Source organism: Odocoileus virginianus, chromosome 10 (assembly GCF_023699985.2).
Source record: "Odocoileus virginianus isolate 20LAN1187 ecotype Illinois chromosome 10, Ovbor_1.2, whole genome shotgun sequence".
Lineage (NCBI taxonomy): Eukaryota > Metazoa > Chordata > Mammalia > Artiodactyla > Cervidae > Odocoileus > Odocoileus virginianus.
In genome coordinates, this window is record NC_069683.1 from 30,781,387 (window position 1) to 30,805,253 (window position 23,867).

At 44.8% G+C, this 23,867-nt stretch overlaps 1 protein-coding gene and 1 long non-coding RNA gene across 6 annotated transcripts in view; both read left to right on the plus strand.

Annotated features, from left to right (window-relative positions):
• STIM1 (stromal interaction molecule 1) overlaps positions 1-23,867 on the plus strand; it is a 187,220-nt gene that overhangs the window by 148,171 nt on the left and 15,182 nt on the right. For all 4 annotated transcript variants that reach the window (XM_020891107.2, XM_020891108.2, XM_070473339.1 and 1 more), the window contains exons 4-6: positions 3,822-3,933; positions 7,217-7,332; positions 19,467-19,644. In XM_020891107.2, coding sequence (XP_020746766.1) covers positions 3,822-3,933; positions 7,217-7,332; positions 19,467-19,644 — 406 coding nt within the window. The remainder of the gene's footprint in view (positions 1-3,821; positions 3,934-7,216; positions 7,333-19,466; positions 19,645-23,867) is intronic.
• On the plus strand, positions 19,651-22,967 carry LOC139037132 (uncharacterized). Of its 2 annotated transcripts, XR_011489953.1 has the most exons (3): positions 19,651-20,167; positions 20,263-20,316; positions 20,517-22,967. It is a non-coding gene; the product is annotated as an uncharacterized lncRNA (long non-coding RNA). The 2 variants fall into 2 exon arrangements; XR_011489952.1 differs by having other exon boundaries at positions 19,651-20,316.

Consider the following 23,867-nt stretch of genomic DNA (forward strand, 5'->3'; position numbering starts at 1 on the left):
GTGGGCAACACTGTACTGCAAAGCTTTACCTAGGTAGGGCATCTGCCAGGTAATAGAATAATATGTGGGCGCCAAGCCCAAAAAACAACTGCCTTGAGGTTTGTTCTAACATGTTGGAGTCTTTGTCCTTTTCCACAAAGCTTAGCTCTGTAGAGACTGACTATCCTCCTTGGAGACCTTCTGCCATGTGTTTAGAGCAGTGGTTCTCAGCTGGGGGCAGTTTTATTCCCCAGAGTACATTTGGCGGTATCTGGAGACAGTTTTGATTGTTATGATTGGCAGCATACTACTGGCATCTGGTGGGTAGATGCCAGGGTTGTGAAATGTCGTACAGTGCATAGGGCAGCCCCCTGCAACAAAGAATTAACGTGTCCAAAAGGTCAGTGCTGCAGAGACTGAAAAACCTGGGCCCAGACTGCAGTGTAGGGCACAAGCAGAGGAGTTTCTGCCTGCCAAGGGTCTATGCTCAGGCCTGTATCAGGGTGTCTTCCCTGTAGACAAAAGACTCTTGTGGCACTGCTGGCCTTGGACCTTTCAAGCAACAAGACATGACGTGGCCTTTCTACTCCATACGTCATGCTGGGTGAGGCCAAGCTCCTTTGACAATACAGGCAGGAGTGTGTTCCCTGCACTTTGCATGTTGGCACTTGTCTCTCCACCTCACATCTTGTGCCACTCTGCTAGGTCTTCATTACCTAACACTCTGGATGATAGCAAGTGATCATGTTTACAGTGTATGTGGAGCTATATTCATTTTCAGGAATAAAAGACCAATCCACTCTACTTTCCTAAACATGTCTTTAGTGCCTGTTCTGTCATCCTTCCTTTCCTAAGCCCTATGATTTGAGCATATCTCTTGGAAATTAATCTATCTTCCCTCCAATGTATTTCTAGTCTAGAAATTCAACCAGGCAATGACTAAGCAGTCTCCATCTGAGCCCCCAGGACCTTGTTTTCTAGGATGCAGTTGAGTGTACTAGATCTGCCTCATTTCCTCTCGCAGAACCTTTCCTGTGCCTCTGTGAATGGTCTAAGCTACCTCCAAAGTCTCTTGGCTTTAGAACTTTTCTCCTGAGCCCGAGCAGTTTTTTGGGGACATGGAGAGATTAGAGTATTTTTGTCTTCCACTGTTTTGTTCTTTCTGAGTGTCTGCTTTATACCATGTGCTGGGCTCCACTGTAGAGGAGGAGAAGGATAAAGGGACAGGGTCCAGACTTGTAACTTCTCTAGTTTATATAGAGTGGCAGAAGCAACCTAAGATCTGAGGTGTGCCTACCAGAGGAATACCAGTAGCATCACTGACTCAGTAGACATGAGTTTGAGCAAACTCTCAGAGACAGTGAAGGACAGGGAAGCCTGGAGTGCTGCAATCCATGGGGTCACAAAGAGTCGGACATGACTGAGTGACTGAACAACAATCAGCATTCAAGCGTTTCAGAAGTGAACCTCCACTTGAGCTGTATATTTGTCTGGGAAGATTGTTGTTGCTGTTTGGTGACACACATTCAGAACATTTCTGGAATGCCTCATTTAGGGTAGTTATTCTTTGAGTAAATTCTTATTGATGCCACTGTATAAAAAGCACTATTTTAGAGACAAAGGGGGTAAGCAAAAATGAAGAGGACATGGTCCCTGCCTTCAATTTCTCCTGACCATTAAGGGGAAATTAGAAAGCATTCTCATGCAGGACAGTTTTGGGGAAAGATACAGATCTTAAAAGAGGACAGTAATAAATCTCACCATTTCATTCTGCTTCAAAACTTTTTTGGCTTCTTGCTGCTCACAGCAGTAGTTTTCAAACTTGAGGAATGTACAAATTCCTTTTAAGGGAAATCATTTATCTTGGGCCTGCAAAGCTGGTTTTATTTAATAGCATTCAAATATGTACAAACATAAAATAAAGCTTAAGTTTCTATATAAAATTTGTGTACAAATATAATCAAACAAAAACACACTGATACTTTAAATCAAAGCACATTTCAAATCCAATAAAATGACACATTTTTGCTGAAACCCAACTGCTCCCACCCAAGGTTCTTTAAGTTCAGCATGGCTGTATTACTGGGTACTATATGGTGACTCAGTCCTCCCACTATTTTTCTCTATTCAAGCTCCTATGAAACTTTGTTTTATATAATGCATCATGATTTCATTTGACCTTTACTTGGCTTGAACATATTCCTTGTGCATTAAGTCCCCTTCTATTCCTTTATTGTTGATTCTTGACAAAACATGGAGATAAATTTGTTATCTCTGTGGCTGAATACCACACAACTATTAAAAATATTTTTAAACTATTATTTTTATGGCTTTCCATTTAAAAAAAAATCACAGTCTTATAATATTGAGGAAATGATTAAGTACAGTGGTCCACATATGGTGATGATGTGATTTGCCATATTATGAATGATCACTCAGTAATTGTTTCAGTTAGAATTGACTCCTGTTGTGACAGAAAATCTTTTCAACCTGATATAAGCAAAAGGGGAAATTTATTTTTTGCACGGAACTGAAAAATATACGAATAGGGCTATCTATAGGTATGATCTCATTCAGAGCTCAAGTGGTATCATCTGGATCCATCTCTTGGCTCAGATTTGTATGAAGCTTTCCTGCAGTGTCAGGGAGAATATGTGTGTGTGTGTGTGTATCCTCCATATATATTCTTATATATATTAAAGAATGTTATGTACATATGATGTTTATGACATAATGGCCAGGGCAAGTCATGAAGTCAGACTGCTTGAGTTCAATATTGGCTTTACCAGTTCCTGGCTGGATAATTTTGGGAAAGTTACATAACTTTTTTGTGCCTCAGTTTCTTCATCTATAAAATAGGGATAAAGTGGTATATATCCTTCACATAGTTGTCGAAAAGATTAGTGAGCTAATATATGTGAAGTGCTTAGCACAGAACCTGTTATAAAGTAAGTGCTATGTAAATGATGGATTCTATTAGTATCATTTTATTATTATTATAAAAATATATGATATAGTAATTCAGGATTGTTTTATCCCATATACACCAGGATAGTACAAGAAAAAAATCCATTCCCTATCAGTTCAGTTCAGTTCAGTTCAGTTGCTCAGTCGTGTCTGACTCTTTGTGACCCCATTGACTGCAGCATGCCAGGCTTCCCTGTCCATCACCAACTCCTGGAGCTTGCTCAAACTCATGTCCATTGAGTTGGTGATGCCATCCAACCATCTTATCCTCTGTCGTCCCCTTCTCCTCCAGCCTTCAATCTTTCCCAACATCAGGGTCTTTTCCAAGGAGTCAGTTCTTTGCATCAGGTGGCCAAAGTATTGGAGCTTCAGCTTTAGTATCAGTCCTTCCAGTGAATATTCAGGGTGGATTACCTTTAGGAGTGACTGATTTGATCTCTTTGCAGTCCAAGGGACTCTCAAGAGTCTTCTCCAATACCACAGTTCAAAAGCATCAATTCTTTGGCACTCAGCTTTCTTTGTAGTCCAGCTCTCACATCCATGCATGATAACTGGAAAAACTATAGCTTTTACCAGACGGATCTTTGTCGGCAAAGTAATGTTTCTGCTTTTTAATATACTGTCTAGATTGGTCATTGGTCATAGCTTTTCTTCCAAGGAGCAAGCGCCTTTTAATTTCATGGCCGCAGTCACCATCAGCAGAGATTTTGAAGCCCAAGGAAACAAAAAATACTGTGTGTGTTCCTTTCATAGTTAGGATTTTATGGGAGAAAACACATAGACGTGGTGACTCTTAAGGTCACTGTGACTATGACAGTAAGTTGCAAGCATTGCTTGCATTCTGGAATCATGGCTTTACTTATCTCTTCCTGCAGTATACAACTGGACCGTGGATGAGGTGGTGCAGTGGCTGATCACATATGTGGAGCTGCCTCAGTATGAGGAGACCTTCCGGAAGCTGCAGCTCAGTGGCCATGCCATGCCAAGGTCAGGAAGGGAGTGGGTTTTCTCACTTGGGGTGTAGGGAATGGGCCGTGGTTGGCCTGCCTTCAGGTTGTTCTCATGTGTTAAATGAAGTTTCACTCCTTTCAGGGCAGAATCTGTAGACTTCTCTTCTCACATTTACTGTGCACTTGCTATAAAGCATAAAGGGCACTTCACATCTATTCTCTTATTTAATATTTCTATTAATCCTGGGAAGAGTACTAATGGCTACCATTTATTGAGTACTTAGTACATGCCAGGCACTCTACTCAACACTTTATATACAGTATCATTTAATGCTTACATCAGTCCTGTAAGGTAGGTATTATTGTGTCTAGGTGATAAACCTGGCTAAGTAACTTTTCCAAGGTCACATGGCTAGTTAGAGGCAAAACTGTGATTTGAACCTAGATCTGGGTAGACTTCAAAGCCTGTGCTGCTTCTCTTTTCTTCTGCTGGCACACCACCCCCCCACCCCAGCAGCTGTCTCTTTCATTGTGCCCCGGGGCTCCTTTAACTTCCCCTGAATTACCCATATACAGTTTATCTACTCAAAAAATGGTGCAGAGATGGGGGCCAACTAGCATTGGCCCCAGCCTCCTCTCTGAAATGACTGTTCCAACAACTGTTGTGTCCTAACTCTGCCTCCCTTACAGATAAAGTATGCTAGGACTTGAGGTGGTGTGGGGAGGGGCTAGAGTACTGCTTGGACTTCTTGTTATGTCATCTAGTGCCATATGTCATCCAGTGATTAATCTATTTACTTAGTTATTCAAGCGATATTTACTGGGTACCTGCTCTGTGCCAAGCACTTGTGCTGAGTGCTGGGAATAAAGATGGCAACAAGTTGCCCTTGCCCTCAAAGGGCTTACTGTCTGGTAAGTGCTCATTATGTATAATCTGTCATCTTATTATGTAGGTGCATCTGGTTATGAGCTTCAGCAAAGGGAAAAGGGGAAGGTGAAGCTGTTGGAATGTCCACACATTGCAGCCTCCAGCCATAGAGCTACCAGGCACTGCTGTCCAGGCTTAGCTGAGCTGGCTGGTCCCTCCTCTGCTGCCCGCAGCCTCTTCTTCACGGCTTCTCCCTACTCTGGAGAGAGTAATAATCTTAATGTTTGTACATCCCTTTATAGAGTTTCTTTCCTACCTGTTATTTCAGTTGATTCCCACTATTCTGGGAGGAAGGAATTATTATCCCAACCTTTGGGCAAGCAAACTGAATTTCAAATATTTTATGATTTATCAAAACCTGTAAGTTGCAGAGCTGGGATTTGAACTTAGGTCTGCCTGGTTCTAAATGCCCTGCTTTCTTCACTGCATCTTCTTCTTGCCCCATGTAGTTGAAAATAGGCATCCTGGAAATACTCAGTTTAGTTCTATTTAACAACACTTTACCAAGCATACCCTGTGCCATGCTGTCTCCTGGGCCCTGAGGACAAAGAAACACATCAGACCCCACATTTGCCTTGAGGAACTCCATGTTTAGTGGAAGAGACAGACAATTAAACAGATGATTAACCATGAAGCTCCAGGATTTAGGTTCTTTCTCATGGAAATAGCAGTATTACCTTGTGGATCCCTGACCCACGCCATTTTGAAGAATGGCAATGGCTTGGATTAAACTGAAAAACATAGATGAGGAATCATTTCTCAGGTAGTGAGCTCACTTGGCCATTCTGTGACTAGGATTAGTTCTGAGACCAGACCCAGCCAGGCTGGGCACAGGGGTAGAGGCAGCCAAACTGTGGTACCTCAGTGACAGTAGGATGCCTGGAACCTTCAGAGCAGGGACTGTGGGGTGGAGTGGGGGTGTTTTCCTAGGCCTGTCACTAGGCAGCATGGTGTAATGGGATGAATCTAGCAAATTTGGGTTGAATCCTGCCTTTGTCACTTACTTGTGGTGTGACTTTGGGCAAATTACTTATCATTAAGCCTCAGTTTTCTTATCTGTAAAGTGGAGCTAATAAAAGAACTGGGTTCCTAAAGTGTGGGGACTAAATGAGGTATTGTATGTAAAGTCTCAGAATAGTATGAGATATACAGCTGCTTAATAAATGTTAATTCCTTTCTCATTTCTTGTTGCTTAGAAATTCATAGGTTTCTTTGACAAATAGAGTGTAGGAAAGGTGATACTTAATTTGATCAGTTAGATGAAGGCCAGTACACTTGTTAGAAGTGCTCTAAAGAGAGCCCCAAGAACTCCCAAGTTTGTAGGAAGCATCTGATTTACTTAAGTTTACACAGAAGGAAACTGAGGCCCCAGGGAAGAGATTAAGCAGCATATGTCAGACAAGTGAGTCATTGATGGAGCTGTGACCAGAAGCTGGATCTCCTGACCATCCCCACCCCTACCCCACCCTCACCCACAGCAGGGTATCTCACTGCCTGTTTTATAGATGGGCTTGGTTGCTTCCCAGGACTGGAGAAAGAAGTAACTAAGCCTGCATGCCCAGGCAGGAGTGTAAATAACACACTGATGTCAGAAGCTTCTCTTTATCTAGGGAAACAAAGCTATGAATCAGAAAAGAGCACAAACCATAGTGTAGTAGATCATGCTCACCTGTGGGACCCAGACCAGTGGTTTTTCAACCTTTCATGTCTTATACTCCTCTCCCGTCTATACCCACTAAATTCGAGCAGAAGAGAAACAAAGTCCAGTTTTTCCTATACCATTTCCTTGTTTACAGGTCCTCTCTTATAAAGTTATTATTACAGTATGATTGAGGAACATAAAAAATATAGTAATGTGATTGGGAGTCAATTACTATTACTCAAATACACAATGACAAGGCTAATGCAATGCTCTTTGTCAGCAGGTTTATATTTAATGACAGTTAGGGTCAGGTAAATTCAGAGGCCCTCAGAATCACTGGGTCATGTGGCGTACGTAACATTTTGACCTGGGCTGGACAGGAGGATGCATTTACAGATGGTGGGAGTGTGGAGACAGGTGTTTGGTGGAAAATCCCTGGGAGAAGAAGCACAACAGGAAATTTACAGTTGAGTATGGGAATGGTCACAGATAGTTAATCCTTAGAAAATATGATATTCAGGAGATGATGGACATGGGGAGAAAGGTGAACAAATTCTTGGTGAATGTTATGTGCTGTCTTTACTGCTTGTTGAGATCCACTGGTGTAGACTCCAGATGCTAGAGTGCAGAGGGGAGCAAGCACCAGGAGCTAGAAGTCATGGAAGTGTTCCTGGAGTAGGTGGGTAATCCTACCAGGATCCTTCCTGCTTTGCTAGCAGGGAACTGAGCCCCTACTCTTTGCCCCTACAGGCTCGCTGTAACCAATACCACCATGACAGGGACTGTGTTGAAGATGACAGACCGGAGCCATCGGCAGAAGCTGCAGCTGAAGGCCCTGGACACGGTGCTCTTTGGGCCTCCTCTCTGTGAGTCCTGGGGAGAGGGAAGGCTGCTGATGTGCCATGGACCCCAAAGCTCGGTTGAGGTCCTGGGTCTGCCCCAAAGGGATAAGATGAATGTTCTAGAGAGGTACATTGGAAGGTTAAAGAAGGCATTCTATAAAAGAGGTGGCATGTGACCTCTGCCTTTAAAGATAGGTAGGGCTTTATTCCATGGAGGAGGCAGGAGATGGCAGTCTAGGTGGAGAAGACAACCTGAGTGAGAATACAGACACTAAATATGAATGGTATGCTCGGGGATAACAACCTGAAGGGGGCTGAGTGCTGTCTAGCTCTTCCTGCTGTCACTGTGGATGTTCAGAGGCCATGGACTGATTGCTGAACATTTCATGTCCTTGAACAACCAAACAGGGCTAAGCAGGCTTTCACTGAAGCAACAGAGATACACTTAGACTAGGGCAGGTTGGTCTCTTCAGCCCAGGGTCAGTTGAGGGGATTAGGTGCTTCAGCTCCTGAACATCTGTGAGGTGGGAATGATCAACCTTGCCATCCTTTTTTATTCTAAGTGAACTCAACACAGAGTAGTAAGATTTCTTAGAAAATTCGCCTTGACCAGAAGGCTCTTAGGGCCTACTCTGTGTCCTTTGGGAGCTGTTGGCACCAGCCTGACCCCAGCAGAGGATGCCAGCAGCAGGATACTGTGAAGCCCAACACCAGTCTAGAGAAGCCGCCGGCAGGCAGGGTCAGCGACAGTGTGACATTTCCCTGTCTCTGCATTTGGCTTGACAAGTGCCCAAGCTGATGTCTCAATAGAGGTGGATAGGTGCATACTTTTTTGGTTTAAAAAAGCTTTAATAGACTTTATTTTTATTATTTTTAAGATTTATTTATTTTAGTTTTTGGCCACAGGGCTTGTGGGATCTTAGTTCCCCAACCAGCGATCCAACTCAGGCCCACAGCAGTGAAAACCTGAGTCCTAACCACCAAGAAAATCCCTATTTTTATTTTTAAATTTAAAACATTAAAAAAAAATTTGTTTTCTCTTTTAGCCATGGCATGTGGGATCCTAGTTCCCTTACCTGGGGTTGAACCCATGCCACTGTAGTGGCAGCACAGAGTCTTAACCATTGGAACGCTGGGGAAGTCCCTAGACTATTTTTTTGAGTAGATTTAGGTTCACACCAAAATTGAGTGGAAGGTACAGAGATTTTTCCATATACTTCTGCCCCCATACATGCATAGCCTTCCCCATTAAAAACCACAGTGGTACATTTGTAACAACTGTTGAACCTACACTGACACAGCATTATCCCCCCGAGTCCATAGTTTACATTAAGATTCACTCTTGGTGTTGTGTAGTCTGTGGGTTTGGACAAATGTAAAATGACTTGTATCCACCTGTGTGGTGTCAGACAGAATGGTTTTTCACTGTCCTAAAGATCCTCTGTGGTCCACCTGCAATCACCGATTTTTTTTTTACCTCTCCATAGTTTTGTCTTCTTCAGAAGGTCTATACCTTTTGTAAGTGTGAAACAGAGCAACATGGGAGAAGACCATTTTTATCTGCTTTGTTGCCTTTTTTGGTCCTGTTTTATGTGCTTAGTCACTCAGTCATGTCCAACTCTTTGCGACCCCATGGACTGTAGCCTGCCAGGCCTCTCTGTCTATGAGGATTCTCCAGGCAAGAATACCGGAATGGGTTGCCATGCCCTCCTCCAGGGGATCTTTTCGACCCAGGGATCGAACCCAGCTCTCCTGCATTGCAGGCAGATTCTATACTGTGTAAGCCACCAGGGAAGCCTTTTTGGTCCTAGAACACATTTTTTCTTATCATCATTCATTTATAAGTTTTGAATAAATGACACAATGAAGTTCTACTCTTAATGTGAGGCCCACCCTCTGTACTGAGCAATGGCTTTTTAGTCATCCACCAGCATTTTTAAAGCACCTACTGTGCACCATTAAATGACAGAGTCTCTTCTCTCAAGAAGTTCCATCTAAATGAAGATTGGCATGTCAACAAATTCAGTAAATGGTCAACAGATACAGTGGTAGAACAGTCGTGTAAGTCATTCCATAGTTCAGATGGGAGTACAAAGTAGGGAGGAGTTTTCAGTTGGAGACCAAGAAGTTTTATGGAGAGGATCACTCTTGAGCTGACTCTTGAAAAATGGGAAGTGGCCTTATTAAACTTTCTTTATTAACAGCCTGCCCCCCTCTCTTTATATACACCAGCAAAAATGTTTATACCAGAAGAATCAAACCCAGCAGTGAAAGCTAGGTTATTTTTTCAGAGGCTCTCCCATGTCACCCTGCAGTTAGGGGAGGCCTTTGGCAGCCTGAAATCTTCTTTAGTCTTCTGAGATATACTAATAGACCGTTAACAGAGCTAGTGCTAGCAGTAAAGAACCCACCCGCCATCACAGGAGATGTAAAATGTAAGAGATGTGGGTTTGATCCTTGGGTCAGGAAGATCCCCTGGAAAAGGAAATGTCAACCCACTCCAGTGTTCTTGCCTGGAGAATCCCATGGACAGAGGAGCCCGGGGGGCTACAGTCCATAGGGTTGTAAAGAGTCAGACATGACTGAAGCAACTTAGCACACACATGGTCTGTATCGAAATAGTATTTACCATATCTGAAAGGGTGTGTTAAAAACAGGTTAAAGTAAGTAAGATTTGCAAATGGAAAAATCAGCTAGGTCTAGAGAGCGTGAGAATCAGAATCCTGGGTACATGGTACTGGGTCCCAGAGGTCAGAGCCAGCAAGGGGAACCCCAGTGAATTGGGTTAGGCTGATACCAGGACAGGAGTATCTTCTAGATTCATTTAGCCTCTAGGTTGCCTGTGACCTAATCTAAGGGAGGTCAGAGGTCAGCAGAAAACTGTTTCTGAGGTAGGCAGAGCAAAGGTACTAGAGTTAAGAAGATACTTCACACCCACTAGGATAGCTACAATAAAAGTGAAAAGAGGGAAGAACAGAAAGTAAGTGTTGGCAGGGATGTGGAGAAATTAGAACACTTGTACATTTCTAGTGATAATGAGAAAGGTTCAGCTACTTTAGAAAATAGTCTCATTATTCCTCAATAAGTTAAACATAGTTACCTTATAACTCAGTGATTCCATACCTAGGAATGTACCCCAAAATTGAAAACAGGTACTGAAACAAGTACATATACATAACAGCACTATTCACAATAGCTAAGGTGGAAGCAACCCATGTGTACACTGATGGATGAATGGATAAATAGTCGTAGTGTATAAGCGCAATGAAATATAACTCAGCCATAAAAAGAAGTGAGGTTCTGATTACATGCTACAAGAACATGTATGATTCCATTTATATGCAATATTCAGAATAGATAAATCCATAGGGATCAAATCAAGATTGGTGGCTGGCAGGGGCTAGAGTGAGTGGGAAATGGGAAGTGGCTGGTAATGGATATGGGATTTCTTTTGGGGTAATGATTAAGGTTCTAAAATTAATTGTGCTGATGGTTGCACAACCTTGTGAATACACTAAAATCACTGAATTGTTTTGTTTAAAAGAATGAATTTTAGAGTATGTGGATTATATCTCCCATCATCATCATCATCATCATTATTACAACTTGATTTTTTATAACCTTTAGACTTCCATTTAGAGAACTTCTTATAAATCTAGGGAAGCAGCTTGGTCTCTTTTCAAAATTGCCACTCACTGTGTGACCTTGTGTAGGTTGTTTTTCTCAGTATATATTTGCTGATTTGTATCATGAAACAACTGAACTGAAGGATCCTTATGACGCCTTTCAGCTGTGACGTTCCATGATTTTGGGGAGAAGCCCTTTGGTTGATAAGGATTCTGTGTAAAAGATAGGAGGCCTATTCTTTCCCCCTACTGCCTGTATCCTGTACTTTTAGGACTTCTGTGTTCAGCCCTTGTCTTATCATGTGACCTTTGACAGTTCACTTCTCCTGCCTAGACTTGGTTTCCCTCATCTGTGAAATGGTCTTGGTTATTAAGGCTCTTACTGGCTCTTCATTCAAGAACTCAGATAGAATTGGTGTCCTCCTGGGAGCTAAGATGAATCCAGCAGGTGTCCTGATGGCAGAGATTGTTTTTTATACTTTCCTGCTGATGCTTCTTAAAGAAAAACTTATAAAATTGCCAGCTGGAACCTAAGGAAGATACTAGGAAGCTCTTTGCCAGGAGACTTCTGCAAGAGTGGGCCGCCCCTGGTGGGTGCCTGCAGAGAATCCCTTGACCTGTGTCCCCTAGGTTCTGTTTTACCATTTGCACATGGACTAAAACCCCTAGTCAGTGCTCTTCCCTGACCAGCACCCATGCAGGATTTCGAGTGATGGCCTGTGTTAGTTTGGACCTGGGTTCTGCATCCAGGGTGAGCTGTTAAGGCTGTGGTCTCAGGCCTCCCCACTGGCTTGCGTGAACACCCCCTGAGCACCTGGGCTGGCTTCAGTTGCCAGTTGTGGCTACCTTGCCCAGTCTTAATGAAATCCCACCGCTGGTCTGAGGCTTGAGAAATTGCAAATCACAATTTTGTTTACAGTAGCTGGGGGATCTGCTGAGTGAGTAGATCCATCTGCCTGCAGCAGCCTCAGAGCTTGGGAAGAGGGAAGGAGGATCAGACCGGCTCAGCCTGGAGTCCTGACCGTGGAAGACAGCTCGGCCCTCCCTGCGTGGGCCACAGAGCAGCGCAGGTGTTTCCCGTCTTTTCCACCAGCAGAGCTGGCTCTAGGCTGGCCCAGCTCGGGCTCTCCTGACAGTGCCAGTGGCCAGGTGTCAGGTGTGCTCTGAGACACAGAGGCCCAAAGACAGTGTTCAGTTTGGGATCTCAGCTGATCTCTCATTATGGCAGCAAATGAGTCACTGAGGGAGAAATTGAGGCTCAAATGAGGCGAGTTTTAAACAGCAGAGCCATGACTCAAACCTAGGTTTTTGACTTATATTTCAGCTCTCTTTTCTACTATATTATCCCACCCTCCACTTCTGTGAGAGGAGACAAGATGTAAGATTCCCAGCTCTGAAATCAAACAGACTGGCTCTATCACCCAGTCACTTGGTGACCTTGGGCACATTCCTAAGGTTCTCTGTGTCCCAGTTTCCCCTAAGTGGTAGCTTCTGCTGTTAGTGTGTATCACTGTCTTGGGCTCAGGGCTGGGTGCCCTTTGTGTTGTTAGGAGTACTGAGAAAGGTGCAGAAAGAGGCTGCACAGTAATCATGGGGCTTGGGGGATTTGTGAAGAGGAAAAGACAAAGACTGCACCTTGTCTTCCTTCCACAGCGGCTCAGGTAATAGGGCAAGTCATCAGTGAGCAGGAGGGGCTGCCTGTTTGGCCCAGCCTGCTCTGTTCGTACCTGCTTTCTACTTGTCATGATCCTTCTCTAGGATGCCTTTCCAGCCTCTTATTGGGCATGCTAACCCTTCCCTCTTACTTTCCAATTTCCTCTGGGGATCCACAGTCCTTTGTACCTGCTTTTTTGTTTGTTATTTCAGATTGCCCTCTCTTTTATTGAAAGTATAATTGGTTATACTAGTACGATATTGTGTTAGTTTCAGGGGCACAGAAAAGTAATTGTATCTGCTTTCTGTATAACAATCTGTTTTCCTGTCTGTTACTCTTTAAACTGGAAACTCCTTGAGGGTAGACACAGCTTTGTTCATTGGTCATCGCTACTCAGACTCAGCGTTAAGGCCTAGCAAGGAGGAGGTGCCAGGAGATGAATGCTGGAAATTACACAGAAGGAGGCTGGGCCCCTCCAGAGCTACAGTCTTGGGGGAGGTAGGGGAAGAGTCTGGCTCAGTTTAACTGTGGGGAGAACTGCTCCCTGTGTAGTGTCTGTGCACAGGTGGGGCAGCTAAGGTTATTTTTGGGGGGCTATAACCAGAATAAAGGAGAGCCCAGGAATAGTTTTTGCAGGTTAAACAGACACCTCAGCCTAGAAGGCTGTGTAAATGGTGAAAGAAATTCCTAGCACGTACTGTGGCAGTGAGGGGTGAGTATTTGTATCTGTCAGGCACAGGGGACTGTGGGCAGTAGAGAAGCAGACAGAATACATGGGGAGAGGGTATTCCAGAAAGTGATAATTATTGGAGCCTCACATTCTCACCCTGAAAACTGGCACCCTGAAAATTCTATCACTCCGCACTCTGTTCACATGTCAGCATCTCATTTGTTTACACCCTCCTCCCTTGCCTCAAGCCTGATTGTGTTAACAGTTGACCTCATTTTGCTAAAATCTATTTGTAGCACTCAGGCTGGGAATTTTGCCACCCTCTGGCTCCCCAGGCCCTAACCAGATTCCCCGGGTTAGTTCTGTTCATCTTGCCGGCCATGTCTGCTCTCAGGCAACCTCCGTGGTTTCTCTGTGCTGTGTTCACTGGTGACGGGGGGAGTTTGAGAGCTGAGTTCCGGTAGAGGGTGTGAGGATAGCTCACCAGACTCTTCTTTTCTTTAATTAATTTATTTTAATTGGGGATAATTACTTTACAATATTGTGATGTTTTTGCCGTACATCATCTGAATCAGCCATAGGCATACAAGTGTCCCCTCCTCCTGAACCCCCTCCCACCTCCTTCCCCTCCCCGTCCCTCCAGGTTGTCACCAAGCACCGGCTCCGGGCTCTCTGCATCATACATCAAACTCCCACTTTGCCAGACTCTTCTTGTTCCCGGGAGCTGGTATTTGCCTTCTGTATGCACTTTATATTATACTTCCCCTTTCCTGCTAGAACCTCCCTTTCTTCTTCCTTTTTGCCTCCTTTCCACCTTTGCTAAGTGCCTGGTCTGGTCAGGCTCTATGCTAAGTGTGAGGCTACAGAGGTAGATAAGTCTTGTGCCCTGGTCCTGAGGAACCCACAGTGACTGACATGAAAGCTGAAAGGCATACAGGGCAGTCCTTGAGAAAATACATGTTTTTAGCTGTCCAGTGAGTGGGTTGGTCAGGGAATCCTAGTCCAGAGGAGAAGGAATGGGCAGGTCTCTGTAAATTGTGGTGGCTGGGAAGGTGGTAGGAATCGAAGAATGGGACTCGGGAATGGGACTCGGGTTATGACAGGAAGAAGAACATCATGAATAAGGCACATACAAGATTCTTAGTTTCCCTATTTCTCCTTCTTTTTTCCTGACACAGTAGTTTATAGACTTTTGTATTAGTCAGGGTTCTCCAGAGAAACAGAACCAATAGGATATGTATATAGATATATATATGAGGAGATTTATTATGAAAATGGATTCATGCTATCTTAGAGGCCAAGAAGTCCCACAGTCTTCCATATATAAGCTGGAACCCAGGAAAGGTGGGGGTTGTAATTCAGTCTGAGTCTGCAGGCTGAGGACCAGGGAAGCTGATGGTGTGAGTCCCTGTGAGTCTGAAGACCAAGAGCCGAGAGTGCTGATGGAGGTGGGCAGAGGACAATGGATGTGTAAACTCAAGCTGGAGAGCATATTTGTCCTTCCTCTGCCTTTTGGTTCTGTTCAGACCCTTAATGCATGTAGACAATTGGTTGATGCCCAGTCTCATTAATGAAGATGACCTTCTTAACTGAGTCTACTGATTCAAATATTAATCTCATATGAAGACAACCCCAAAGACACACCCAGAAATAATTCTTTACCATCTATCCAGTCAAGGTGACACATAGAGTTAACCATTAGAACTCAAAATTCTCCAAGCCAGGCTTCAACAGTATGTGAACCGTGAACTTCCAGATGTTCAAGCTGGATTTAGGAAAGGCAGAGGAAGCAGAGATCAAATTGCCAACATTTGTTGGATCATCAAAAAAGCAAGAGAGTTCCAGAAAAATATCTACTTTTGCTTTATTGACTATAACAAAGCCTTTGACTATGTGGACTACAACAAACTCTGGAAAATTCTTAAAGAGATGGGAATACCAGACCACCTGACCTGCCTCTTGAGAAATCTGTATGCAGATCAGGAAGCAACAGTTAGAAGTGGATATGGAACAACAGACTGGTTCCAAATCGGGAAAGGAGTACGTCAAGGCTGTATATTGTCTCCCTGCTTATTTAACTTCTATGCAGAGTACATCATGAGAAACGCTGAGCTGAAAGAAGCACAAGCTGGAATCAAGATTGCCGGGAGAAATATCAATCACCTCAGATATGCAGATGACACCACCCTTATGGCAGAAAGTGAAGAAGAGCTAAAGAGCCTCTTGATGAAAGTGAAAGAGGAGAGTGAAAAAGTTGGCTTAAAACTCAGCATTCAGAAAACTAAGATCATGGCATCTGGTCCCATCACTTCATGGCAAATAGATGCGGAAATAGTGGAAGCAGTGAGAGACTTTATTTTGGGGGGCTCCAAAGTCAGTGCAGATGGTGACTGTAGCCATGAAATTAAAAGACGCTTGCTCCTTGGAAGAAAAGTTATGAACAACCTAGATAGCATATTAAAAAGCAGAGACATTATTTTGCTAACAAAGGTCCATCTAGTCAAAGCTGTGGTTTTTCCAGTAGTCATATATGGATGTGAGAGTTGGACTATAAAGAAAGCTGAGTGCCAAAGAATTGATGCTTTTGAACTGTGGTATTGGAGAAGACTCTTGGGAGTCCCTTGAACTGCAAGGAGATCCAATGAGTCCATCCTAAAGGAAGTCAGTCCTGAATATTCATTGGAAGGACTGATGCTGAAGCTCCAATACTTTGGCTACCTGATGTGAAGAACTGAGTCATTTGAAAAGACCTTAATGTTGGGAAAGATTGACGGCAGGAGGAGAAGGGGACAACTGAGGATGAGATGGTTGGATGGCATCACTGACTCAATGGACATGAGTCTGAGTAAACTCTGGGAGTTGGCGATGGACAGGGAGGCCTGGTATGCTGCAGTCCATGGGGTCACAAAGAGTTGGACACTACTGAATGACTGAACTGAACTGAACTAGGACTGTGGATCCCACTGAAGGGAACTGACAATTCTCGCATCTATTTCTCTGAACACCTCAAAGTACTTTCATTTACAGCTAGGCATTTAATCTTTTAGCAATTCTGTGATAATGCATTTAACAGTGGAGGAAGCTGAGACCGAGATGGGGGAAGTGAATTTCATAACAAATTGGGGCAAAGGCAAGGATAGAACTCAAACTTCCTAATACTTCGTGCAAGATGCTTCCTTTGTTGAAATAAGAATTTCTCTACATGAGACCTTATGTTTAACCTCAAAGGCCTGGCCATTCAGCCTTTGGATCTTCACTCTCTGATGGCAGTGCCACAGTCAGTTCCCAGCGGGTTGAGGGGGGAACCTTAGGCCGTGGAATTCTTATAGTTGCACTCGGGGTAGATCAGGGGATATAGGCATCCCCTGGTGAGACCTGTTTGCATGTAATAAAGCAGAAACAATACCTGCTGCATGAGTATGAGAAAGTGGGGTGTAGTAGAAAGACCATGCAGTCAAACAAATCTGGATTTGAATTCCAGCTCTGTCAATTTTCATGGACTCTGACAAGTCAGTGCCTCTATGGAACCTCACTTTTCTGGTCTACAACATGGGAATACTCTACTGTATAGATTAGTTGTGAGAATTTGAAATGTTAATGTAAATACCTGATATATTTTATGTTTTGTCTATTTCCCCCCCTTTTTTTTAGTGGTTTTTGCCATACATTGACATGAATCAGCCATGGATTTACATGTATTCCCCATCCCGATCCCCCCTCCCACCTCCCTCTCCACCCAATTCCCTTCTTTTTTTAAAATAAAAAAAAATTCCTTCTTATGTGGATTAAAGACAGGGAAATATCACACTTAAGGCTTTTTCAGTGAAGATTAAACCCCATAAATATTTATTGAGTGACTTCTATGTGTGGTCAGTGCTGTGGTTGGCACTGGCCTACAGAGAAGTGATGATCGGTAGGGGCCACAGAATAAATCAACCAGATTAGACTCATTTTCTTCCCACTAAGCTTGGTAGCCCACAGGCTGTTGACAGATAGCATGTCTGAGTTTCAGCTATGCAACTGACAAGGCAGAAGGATATAGGGGATGAATGCTTATGTATTTTAAATGGAGTCAAAACTCACTAAAGAGATCCAGAGGGTACTGATAGGTGGAACAGTGTTACCTTAGAAGAGGGGGTGATGGATAGATCCTATCCTTGTCCCTGGTAATTCAATATTTTTATTCATGAGCTGGATGAGACCATGAAGCTGGAAAAAAAATAGGATCGTGTTTCAAATTAATCTGGACAGGGTAGAATAAGGAACTGAGCAGAATTGATTGGCGCCTGATCTGTATGCCCACCTCAAGGGCTTTGAAGTGTTGGAGGCAATAGGGGGAGGGTGCTAGTCCGATGAAGAATTGTTGGAACGTAGTACCTTTGACTTTGGATAGGAATGTTGGGGATGTTGGAGGTGAGAAACCCTGGGAATCCAAGATGAAAAGTCCTTAATAAAGAGGGGAGACAAAGAGTACCCTAGCCTGTGGTGGAGGCTGGATAGGAGGTAGGTGTGTTTCAGAAAGGAAGGCAACTCACTATACTGCAGAGATATTGCTTCTTGTGATCTAAGGACAGGGGAGTGGAGATGTGAGCATGGCTGCAAGTGTAGACCTGCCAGGAAGCTGGAGGGTGGCTGCTGGAGGGTCCTCAGTTGCTCTGTGAAGGTGCTAGTCGCTCAGTCATGTCCAACTCTTTGCGACCTCTTGGACTATAGCCCACCAGTCTCCTCTGTCCATGGGATTCTCCCGGCAAGAATCCTAGAGTGGGTTGTCATTCCCTTCTGCAGGGAATCTTCTTGACCCAGGGATTGAACCTCGTCTCCTGCATTGCAGGCAGATTCTTTACCATCTGAGCCACCAAGGAAGCCACCAGTTCCTCTGTGTAGTCTGGCATAGACATGTGACGGACATGGCTACACCTTGGACCTAGTAACTCCCCTCTCGTGGATGGAAATAGCATGTGCTAATCTGTCCTTGATTTCACACCATCCCCGTGTCCTATTGCTCAGCCTTTCAATGAGGAGCTGTGAATATAACCCTTTTTGTCAAAGTGGGCATCAGCTTCATGAGGTAGAATTTCAGCCATGTGTGTCTTTTCCTGCTGTCTGTCTAGACCCTGCCCTAACTTGGTGGCTCTGCTGGGTCCTTTTGGGTCCCCCTCAGCCCCTTACTGGGCAGTGAGATCCTGTCAGTACCCCCACCCCTTCCGCAACACCAGGTGACCCACTGTGCACAGAGGTCATTACCTCTTTCCCCTTGTCTGGGGCTTTCCTTAGCCATTGCTGCTCTATTTCTAGTGGAGTACAATGCAGGCAGGGCATACAATAGCAGCCTCTCTACCTCCTGGTATCTCTTTCAGTCTTCTGTGCTGTGGCCCAGAGCCTAGGTCTGGCACACTGGGGACCAGTCTCAGGCTCCAGGACTACCCCTCTTCTGGTCAGCTCAGTTCTTGGGACATGGCGTTTGTTCTTATCTTCTGATGTTATTCCTTGTTTAGCTTTTCAGTTTTGCTCTCTCCAGAGCAAAGCATTGCTTTGAACCTCAGCTGGTGGACAGGGCCGTGGCACTTCACCAATAGCTCCCAGGTGTTCTCTGGAGGTAGACCTGTCTCTCTGTTCCCGGACATCCTGATGCTACTCCCGTTCTACCTGGTCTCTGGTTGAACCACAGCCTAGATAGAAATGCTCTCTGTAGATGAGACTTGCAGACCTCTATATGATCTAGTCTTTGTACCTTGCACCTAGAATAGCCTCATGGTCTGGGAGGCCCAGGTCCTGCAGTAACCTCAGCCCCACAGCCAATCCTCAGGCTCTAGTGACTTTGCTTGTACCCTTACCCACCACCCCCCTTCTGCCTACTGTAGTATTCTAGTGTTTCTTACCCTGTAGGGTAGAAGCCTCTGCATCTGGGCACATGGGCCCACCACAGCCCAGAATGGCTGGGATGTACTGTGAAGGCACTAGTTCTCTTCACTGCACGTTAGGGAAGTGTGATCCAGTGAGCTTCCTGTATTGCTCTAAGGCCTCTCATCCTTTCCAAACTAGGCCTTGACTTAGCAGAGAAATAAGCAGAGTGTGGCAAGTGTGTGTCTAAGAAGAGAAACCAATTCCTCCTGAGTGGGAAGGCTTTATGGAGGAGGGGGCACACAGAGTGTGCGAGGCTGAGCAGGCAGTGGGCACCCTGACTCACTGTGCCCTTCCTCTCTGGCAGTGACCCGCCATAACCACCTCAAGGACTTCATGCTGGTGGTGTCTATCGTTATTGGTGTGGGTGGCTGCTGGTTTGCCTATATCCAGAACCGTTACTCCAAGGAGCACATGAAGAAGATGATGAAGGACCTGGAGGGCTTACACCGAGCTGAGCAGAGTCTGCATGACCTTCAGGAAAGGTAAGGCCCTGTCCCTTCCCCTGACCCTGGTGCTGCCAGCTCTTGGGAGCCTCCAGTTTCCACCTGAGAGGTGGGCTGCCTGGCTCCCAAGACCCTGCTGACATGGTGGTCCAGGCTGTGTCATCCTCCCAAACCTGCATCGGAGCCTAGGTTCCTGCCATTCCAGTCACACAGGTAAGTCTTCCTCCCCAGAGCAGAAGCTTATTTCTATCCTTTCTCCCCGGAGCTTCAGAGGGAGAAGTGTGGAACTGCTGGAAGGTCTTGAGCTTCCCTGGTTGGATGGCTTGTGTGGGGTCATTCCATCCTCCATCCTACCTCTTGAGTGCTTCCCTTTCCATAGAAGTAGACGTAATTAACTGTCCTTCCCTGTTTCCCAAAGAAACCTCACAAACCTGTCTTCCTGTCTTGTATGGCATCTGAATCTCATGAGTACTCACTTGTATGTGTGCTGTGCTCAGTCTGACTCTTCGCAGCCCATGGACTGTAACCTGCCAGACTCCTCTCTGCCCATGGAATCTTCCAGGCAAGAATTCTGGAATGGGGTGCCATTTGCTACTCCAGGGGATCTTCCCAGCCCAGGGATTGAACCCATGTCTCTTGCATCTCCTGTGTTGGCAGGCGGATTCTTTACCACTAGCACCACCTGGGAAGCACCCACTGTTGTATGACTGGGTAAATCCCTTTCCTTTCTGGAACATATTTCCTCATTAGTAATGTAAAGGAGTTGAACTAGGAGCAGACCAGGACATTTTAGCTCTGATAGTCTGAGGTTCTGTTTGAATAAAGCATGGCTTAGAAACTATTGTAGAAGATCTAGCTATGAAGGGAAGGTGACAGTCAGCCAGCCGACCTAAGTACTTTTTGACTTCTAGGAACCAGGTCTGTGTGAGGAATTGGAAGGAAGTCACTGCTCCTGGGCCACAGAGCACACACTTAAGAAGGAGCAGTGACTCAGTGCCAGCCTGTGGCAAGAGAGCTCCAAGGACTGGAACGGCACAGAGGCAGGAGACAAGTGGATATGGAGTCTGAGGAGGTGGCCTTGAAAGATGGGTAGGAAAGATTAACCTGGTAGTCGTCGTTGAGTGTATAGAGTGAGGCCAGATCCCTGGTACCTTCGGACTCACATGGAAAAGTTAGTAGGATGCAAAAGGCAATAGAGAATCAATGTGGGTATTTGACTTTTTTGCTTTGTTTTGGTTTTGAGAAAAGGAGAGGCCAGCTTCAGGAGTGTTTGTCAGAAAATGATTCTGACAGCCTAGGGACTCCTGTTGGGACGTCTTTGCAGGAATCCACGTAAAAGGAAGTGAAGTCTGTCTCTTTTCTGTTATTTTTAAATGATAGATACTATTTTCTTTGGAGGGATGGGGAAATGGTTTCTTCAGAACTGGATATTGTTAAGTACATTTAAGCATTATTGTTTGTAATCACCACAACCCTCTTAAGTAGGTATTATTATTCCAATTTTAGAGTTGAAGAAATGAAGCCTCGGAGAGGGTGAATGTCAGTAAGTAGTAAGTTAGGAATTTCTTTAACTACAGGGTGCTGCCTCAGTAAAGGCAGCCCTAGCAGATTCATTTCCATGGGCTTTTAGGAAGCAAGAGGAGTTTTATCTTTGAGCTGATTCCTGGCTACTTTGCTGGGCCCCTTGTTCCTGGGCCCTTTTCCAACTGGGGGCTAAATGCTGCTATGTGGGCAGTCCCCATTCTTCATTTGTCTGAAAAACATGTACTGTTTTCATTCCAAAGGCAAAGAATCTAGGCAGGAGGCATTCCAAGTTTGGGGATAAAACTAAACTCCCAGCCCTCCCTGCTCCCCAAGGCCTCCAGAGCTAATTGGCTACTGTGGCACTTTGAGAAATGAATGCACACCCCTCCCAACCTGAGACAGGCTCACACCTGTGCACACACATATCCTGCTCTGACACAAGGGCCCACGTGCCTCTTTGTGCCTCCTTACTTTGGCAGACCTCACTGCCAGTCACCAAAGAGCTTTTTCCAGAGTTCCTGATGCTTTAGGTGAATAAATGTAATGCTACATGTGCATTCCAGTTAGGATTTCACTGGGTTTCAAGATAATTCTTTAAGGCAGGCAGGAATTTTGAGTCCCACTTAAAAAGGAAGAAACAGACCTGGTCCAAGGAACAGACTTGTCCACAGTCACACAGCTGCGTAGAGCCGAGCTGTGGTCAGACTGCCTGCTTTCCTTACTTGTGATGGTAACTGATTGCTGCCTTCAAGATGCTCAGTCTTCTGTGAAGGAGATGGGGTGGGCCCAGGCTTGATTGTACATTTATTAGCTCATTTCTTCACCCAGTAGTATTTATCGATCTTCATCTCTATTACATCCAAAGTGGATCAGTTTTGATTCTACTTTAAAAGAACTCCCTATTGTATGAAGAAGACAGGCATATCATAGACTTTTCAGAAGAGGCTGCTTTCAGAGAGGATAATGTTTCAGTGAAGAACTGAATCCCTAATTTCAAGCAGTTGAGTCATGGGAGAGTGCAATAAAGGAGGATGCTCAGGGCAAGGAGATTGTGCTGGAAATGGCGCCCCGCCTTGATTTTAGCTGTGCACATAGCGCCACCTGCTGAGTGCCTTGAGGTTCAATTCCTTTTCACTCCAGGGACAAAGTACACAGAAGGCTGCAATTTGTCAGCAGAAAGCTTGCAGCTTAGGCATTTTTCCTCTCCTCCTTACTTGTCTCCACATCTTTTGAGGCTTTAGTCATTGAAAAATCTGGACTTGGGATTTTTTTGAGGTTCAGTTCTGTTTCTGCCTCTTCGTTTACCTGCTTAATTAACTCAGTGGTCAGTGCTCTTTTCTGTGGTCCCTATGTGTTCTGCAGCCTGTCCTCCCCCGTCTGTACCTCAAGTCTAAGCCATGTATCACATGTTTCCTTCCTCTTCCTTTCCCCTCTTATCCTGTAACATAGTGCTTCCTACTAAAGGAGGAAGACTGGACAGTAGCTAAGTCGTTTCCCTCTTCCAGAGGGATCAGCTAATGCTTATTCTTTCTTCTGGGTCTAACCCAGGCCTCACCTTCCCCTACTTCTTTCAGGCAGAGTTGATCACCCCATCCTTTGGGCCTACCCAACACTTTATTTCTGTATTATAGAACTTATCACACTGTGTGCACCTATCTGTTTACTTGTCTATATTGGACTAGGCCATGAGCACCTCAGTGGCAGGGACAGTCTTCTCACTCATCTCCATATATCTAGGAGTCACACAGGGCTTGGCATTTAGTAGACACCTTAAAGTACTAGGTGAAGGAATAGGTAAATGAATGAATGAATAAACATAGATGTGTAGTGCAAAGAAAGGGAAGAAGGAAGGAAGCTTAGCTGGATGGATGAAGGATTTTGTCAGTAAACAGAGGGAATGTGTGGGTGGGTCCAAGGGCATATTTTCATTATAAGTGATGTCCTTGAGAAGGAGTGTGTTTAGGAAGGGAACTTAAGGTTGGGCATGAGGGGCTCCCCCAAATCCTGCCCAGCTCCTTTGGCATGAATTTCATGTTTCTGTGCTTTTGGGATTTAGGTATTCAGGAGTCCAAGAGGTACAGCTCAATAGTTCCCTTCTCACCTTCCTTAAATCTCCCCATGACCATCACCCCCAGCATATTTCACCATCAGGCTTTCCCTGGGTCTTTGGTCTAGGTTGCAGGGTATTCTACATTGATTGCACCTTCCAGATACCTTGGTATAAAGGTACTAACTGTTCAATTTGAACACATAAAGATTAGAATTCTGGTCTCAATTCTGTCTGCCGTTTGTTCCCTTTCCTAAGCCTTTGTGTCCATACCTGTCCCAGGCTGATAATTGTACAATTTATCATTATCTGCAGGGAGGACAAATGTGGAAGACCTTGTAAACTAGTAGTTGTTATGATCTGAGTATGTGAGACATCTTGTTGTTGTTCAATCAGTAAGTTGTGTCTGACTCTTTGCGACCCCATGGAATGCAGCACACCAGGCTCTCTTGTCCTTCACTGTCTCCCCGACACCTTAGAAGGAAGGATTCAGATACCCTGGAACCTTGGCTTCACAGCCTTTGTTACTGGAAGCAGAATGATGGTCCAAATAAGTAGGGTAATGGCATGATTTCTGTTGGTCCTGAGCTGCCTCATCTGGGCCAAGCAGGTGGCAGAGTAGGGAGAACATATTCTGAGTGCTGGAGGCTTCATCTTCCTCTTGGATGCCGTGCCTCGGGGCAAGTTGGCT